At 28.2% G+C, this 5,616-nt stretch overlaps 1 protein-coding gene across 1 annotated transcript in view; it reads left to right on the top strand.

Moving 5' to 3' along the window:
• Positions 1–4,528: 4,528 nt before the first annotated feature.
• LOC105458647 (ATP-binding cassette sub-family D member 1-like) overlaps positions 4,529–5,616 on the top strand; it is a gene marked incomplete at its 3' end in the record, with an annotated part of 14,323 nt that continues 13,235 nt past the window's right edge. Inside the window, exon 1 of the mRNA XM_011704112.1 lies at positions 4,529–5,094. Coding sequence (XP_011702414.1) covers positions 4,529–5,094 — 566 coding nt within the window. The remainder of the gene's footprint in view (positions 5,095–5,616) is intronic.

Raw genomic sequence — 5,616 nt, 5'->3', positions numbered from 1 at the left:
GTCTGATCATACGATCTATATGCATATCTGATAACGATTTCATTTGTTTTCTTTTGTGTGAGTTTTATGGAAAAGTGAATATGTCCAAAAATATTACAATTGTCTTTTATTTTTCTTGAACTTTGTAACAATTTTATTTTATCATTGATATAGCTTAACAAACATCAACTTTTTAACATCAACCATGCAAACAGTTATAATCTCGTCCTCAGGGAAGGTTATTCAACAAATTCCGCTCGGCGCACTGCTATAGCTTTTTCTTTGCTTCGTTTTCAAAATAGTGGAGTCATCTTTTAATTAGCTTTGAAATTAACACTGAAATCGCCAAGTGGCTGTATTACAAAAGTACTGGCCGTAATACCCTCAGATACCTTATAATAGAATCGATATGATAAGCGTCACCTAATAATCGTTATCGATGACTGATATCGATCAAATCAACTCATAATTGTTATGAGGCAATCGGTATTTAAAAATCATTCGATAATCGTTATCGTCGACTTAAAAACAAAAAATTACCTGATAATCGTTATGAATATCCTTTTTTGAAAAAAATCGAAAAATAAAGATTCTAATCAAATTGTATAGTGCAGCTTTCAAGGATAATATTGATGTACTTAAAATAGGAATATGATAACATTTAATCAATGATTTTTTCAATTGAAAATCTGGAAATAATCGTTATTTTCGGTCCCTGCTTACAAGGGAATCTCGCAAAGTGTTAAATTCTGATTTTAACGAAACTTTTTACACATGTAGGTTACCTAAACAGATAAATTTAGAAAATAGCAGTTGGGGCCCAAAAACGATTTTAAGAGGTGAAACTACTTCTTATATGTAAATTAATTTTTTTTTGTTATATCTCGAAAACTATTCAAGATATCAAAAAATGTTTTATACAAAAGTTTTACAATAAAATCACCTCTTTTCACTCACTGCATCATTAAAAAAATTTATTTACAAAATTTTTAAAAATAAAAAAAAATTATTTTGTAAACATGTTATTAACGTAAATAAATATATATGATTTTGTCGTAAAATTTTTGTGTAAAACATTTTTTAATATCTCGAATAGTTTTCGAGATATAATGAAAAAAAGTTAAGAAATCACTTTAATATAAAGAAAGTGATTTCAAAATAATTTTTCCGCTGTAACTGATATTTTCTAAATTCATCTCTTTAATTACGTTATCTACTTATCTACTGTATGTAAAGTAATTCTATTCAAATCAGAATTTAACACTTGTTTTAAAACTAATTATGCATTCACACATTTTGGTCGAAAATTGTTTTATTTTTTTCCATGGCTATCACTTCCACACCACCTTGCGATAGATAACTTGGTTCGTTTTTTATGATTTCCCCAATAGGCTTAATCTACTCTCATTTTTTAATACATAAATTATTCGGAATGTTATCCTTCCTTTTTAAGTTATTGAGGTATAATAATTTAAAATAACATTTTTACCTTGAATAATTTATGAAATACAATAAAATAATGTTAAAATATTATTAATAATATAGTAGTAATATTTAAAATATTGTTATCTTAAATTTAGACTTTTAAACTATAATGTCTAATATAATATTTAAAAAAAAATTATTTTCAAAAATTCAATTCTTATTTTCTTTTATTATTTAAAAAAATATATTTTTCATTAGAATTCTATAAAATAATGGAATATTGTTTTTTATTTTAAATATATTTATAACATTCTATAGAACAGTTTATAATAAATTATAATTGTTACGAATAAAGGACAGTCATTCTATGTGGCAGCATCTGCATCTGCGTCACTGTTTCTATAATATCAAGATGAATTATCTGCTATTTTTGTGATGTATAAACACATTTATTGTAAACAAAAAGCAAACAAAAAGCAATAAACATATTATGAATATTTGAATTTAATTTTAAATCTTTTAATACTTACATGATTCTTACTTAACAAAATGTTCACAATTATGATATTCTTTAAAGAAATGGAGCATACAAAAATATTCCTTGCATCGGGAACAACGTATTATAGCAGATGCATCACATATATGTGAAACAGTGTGGTATTTCTTGTATATCTTTTCCAGAGAAACAAAAATCTACTGGATTTTCGAATTGTAGGGGCTGTTATTGGAAATTTCAGCTATTATTAGATTGGAGCAGACATTGTCTCTCAAATTTGCAAGAATTTATGCCACATCATAAAGATATACGGATTTTAACTATACTAAAGAATCTCAAAACTATTAAAAAACTATTAAAAAGGAAGAACATTCCATAATAATTTATGTATTAAAAAATGAGAGTAGAAAAGGCCTATTGGGAAAAGCATAAAAAAACGCACCAACTTATCTACCGCAAGGTGGTGTGGAAGTGATAGCCACGGAAAAAAATAAAACAATTTTCGACCGAAATGTGTGAATGTATAATTAGTTTTATAACAAGTGTTAAGTTCTGATTTTAATAAAACTTTACATACATATAGATAACATAAAGAGATGAATTTAGAAAATATCAGTTACAGCGGAAAAATGATTTTGAAATCACTTTCTTTATATTAAAGTGATTTCCTAATTTCTTTTTTTTATTATACCTCGAAAACTATTCGATATTAAAAAATGTTTTACAAAAGTTTTACGACAAAATCATATGTATTTATTTACGTTAATAACATGTTTGAAAAATAATTTTTTATTTTTAAAAATTTTGTAAATAAATTTTTTTTAATGATGCCGTGAGTGAAAAGAGGTGATTTTATTGTAAAACTTTTGTATAAAACATTTTTTTATATGCAAACTACCAACTTCCAAATTTTTAATAAAATATATTAAATTTCTAATTTTATTCTCTTTGCAATATTTGATTATACAAGACCCATTGTGCTTATGTTGCAATCGATTTAACATAGCCTACATTGTGACTTTATATTTGCAGTTTACTGGCAAAACATATTGAGCAAGAAAAGAGGAAGATGCGGTCAACTGCAGAGCGTTGACCTTGTGATATCACGGTGCAAGTGATCGTAGCTAGACAAAAACTAAATACTTTCAAGTGTAAAAAGCAGTTTAATCTCCGGGAATTACAGCTCCGAGAAATCCGTATTCTTATTTACTTTCCGTTTGTTTCATTAATTTTTTACTCATTTTATTTCAAATATAAAACATAATAAACTGTGATAAAAAAGTAGATTAGATAGAAAAATGAAATATATATTATTTTTTTATTTTTTATTAATTTTACACTTATTGTTTCCCTTATTAAGTTTTAGATATAAATAATATATGTGACAAAGTATAATTTAAAAAATGATTTGTTAATAATGATAATGATATTATAAAAGTAGATAACAAATAAATTTTTTATTACTTATTCTTCTCCGTATAGTAGAAACTTAATAAATTGAAATATATTATGTATATATATATACATATATATATTTATTTATTTATATTTATATATTTATATAATTTATAATAGTTACAAAATTAAATATTATAAGAATATATTTAAATCAAAGAATAAAGAAATTAGTTCAGGAGATTATATCAATTAAAGATATTGTTAAATCAAGTAAATGTATACATTTGATTATTTTAATATTGAACAACACATATTATAGCTAACAAATATTTATTGTCTCTTCAATAAATGAAATTAAAATGAAGAAAAACCAAAACAAATATAGATTAGTTGTATAATAATATTTCATTAATATAGTGTATATAAAAAATCGTATTTGGAAAGCTTCAAAAATTTAAAACACTATTGTCAAATAAACATTTTATAATAACAAATAAAATAAAAAATATACAAAATTATAAATCTAATTATAAATTACACGAAAAGTTTACAAAATTTTATCATAAAAATTAATCTACATAAATATAAAATTCATAAAATCTTTTTATAAAAATTTAGCATAAATTAACACTCCTAAAACAATTAAAATTTTTAAAAATTTTAATCATTTTGATAATCTTGAAATTCTTCAAATATCTAAAAAATATTTAAACTTGCCAATAAATTCATATGAAAATTCATAATTCTATAACAATTCACTTGTTTGTTAGTGCTGATTCATAAATCGCTTATTGTTATTAAAATCTAAACGATTACGTGTCACTGAGCGAATAGGAGAATTTAACTCATTTACTAACACAAAGCACTAAGTAATGTACTGAAACAAGAATTAAAATCATGGAGAGGGCAACGCGCGAGAACGAAGCTAGCTGTGAAGACCTGAGGTGGGTTCTCCATCGCGACGTATCGCGCGAGAGTAAGCGTTAGTTGCCAGCTGATGGCCGGCCTGAACGGTCACGCGTATGCGCGTTCATGTAACGGCGTGTGCACAATCGAACAGGCGCTCTCGCTCGCGTCTAAAATATCATGGACTACAACGTAACGCAACAAAGCGGAGTTGAATTGTCGTTATCATCATTGTTATCGTGATTTTCGTTATAGCGCGGAATGCGCGCTATTAAGATTTGCTAATTTGCCAATTTTCGTCCGACGAGGACACGAAGACAAAGAATGTCGTCGGTGTTCTCGAAGCTGATCGACGGTGCGTCTGCACGCTACAGTGTGCGACAAGAGACGCTGACGTGCGGCATCGCCGGCGCAGCTACGGCACTTTATCTTCTTAAACTCACTTACCCGCACATCCTCACTCACCTCAAACAATCCACCCAGCAAAAAAGCCAACAATCTCACTCCAAATACAATAGAAACAATATTGTTCTCCGAAACAATTCTTCTAATAACAATTCCACTGGGAATGGCGGAGAAAAACAAAGATTATCAGTCGGATTGGATCGCGACTTTTTCCGACAGCTGATAATGTTATTGAAGATTATGGTACCAGGATGGCGTACTCGAGAAATGGGTTTATTGGCATGTGCAACACTGACGTTGTTGGCGAGAACCTTTTTATCGGTGTATGTAGCCGAATTGGAGGGTCAGATCGTGAAGAGAATAGTTTTACGCGATGTACGCGGCTTTGGTTTAATGCTCGCACGATGGTTTGCCATCGCTTTGCCCGCCACCTTCGTCAACTCCGCCATCAGATACCTGGAGGGTCGGCTGGCACTTAGTTTTAGGTACGCTCCTGCTATTCTCTGTGCTTTCTTTGATATGGATAAGTACATGCTTATATCTGTTCTCTTCTTGGGAATAATGAGAATTCTCTCTTTCACTCTTGAGTCGACATTGTAGCATGTGTGTGGTACCGCGCGCTTTTTATCAATCTATTTTCAGTTTTTCAATTATTTTCTTTAAAATAATTGAAAACCTGCTAATTGTAAAATTTGATTAAATATTACGATTATTTTATTCAATGTCATTAGATATTTAAAATGAACGCAAAGGTAGAAAATCAGGGAAAAGAAAACAGAAAGAAATTAAGAATGTTTAGTATCTACAATAGTAGCAAAAAGTTAAAGGACTGATTTTGACGAATATGCTCTTCTCATATAGTTTGAGTAATAAGGATTGTGCAGAATGTTATCATTTATTCAGAACTAGAGTGCAGAAATGCTTCTGTTGCTTTTTTCCTGAGAATTTTCGAATTCTATGGCCAAATCTAACTAAAAAATTCAAATAAAAATACCTTATAACTTTGG

Source organism: Wasmannia auropunctata, unplaced genomic scaffold, assembly GCF_000956235.1.
Source record: "Wasmannia auropunctata unplaced genomic scaffold, wasmannia.A_1.0 LD334490.1, whole genome shotgun sequence".
NCBI lineage: Eukaryota > Metazoa > Arthropoda > Insecta > Hymenoptera > Formicidae > Wasmannia > Wasmannia auropunctata.
Note: the sequence above shows the minus strand (reverse complement) of the source record. Positions and strands in the feature narration are given on the sequence as shown.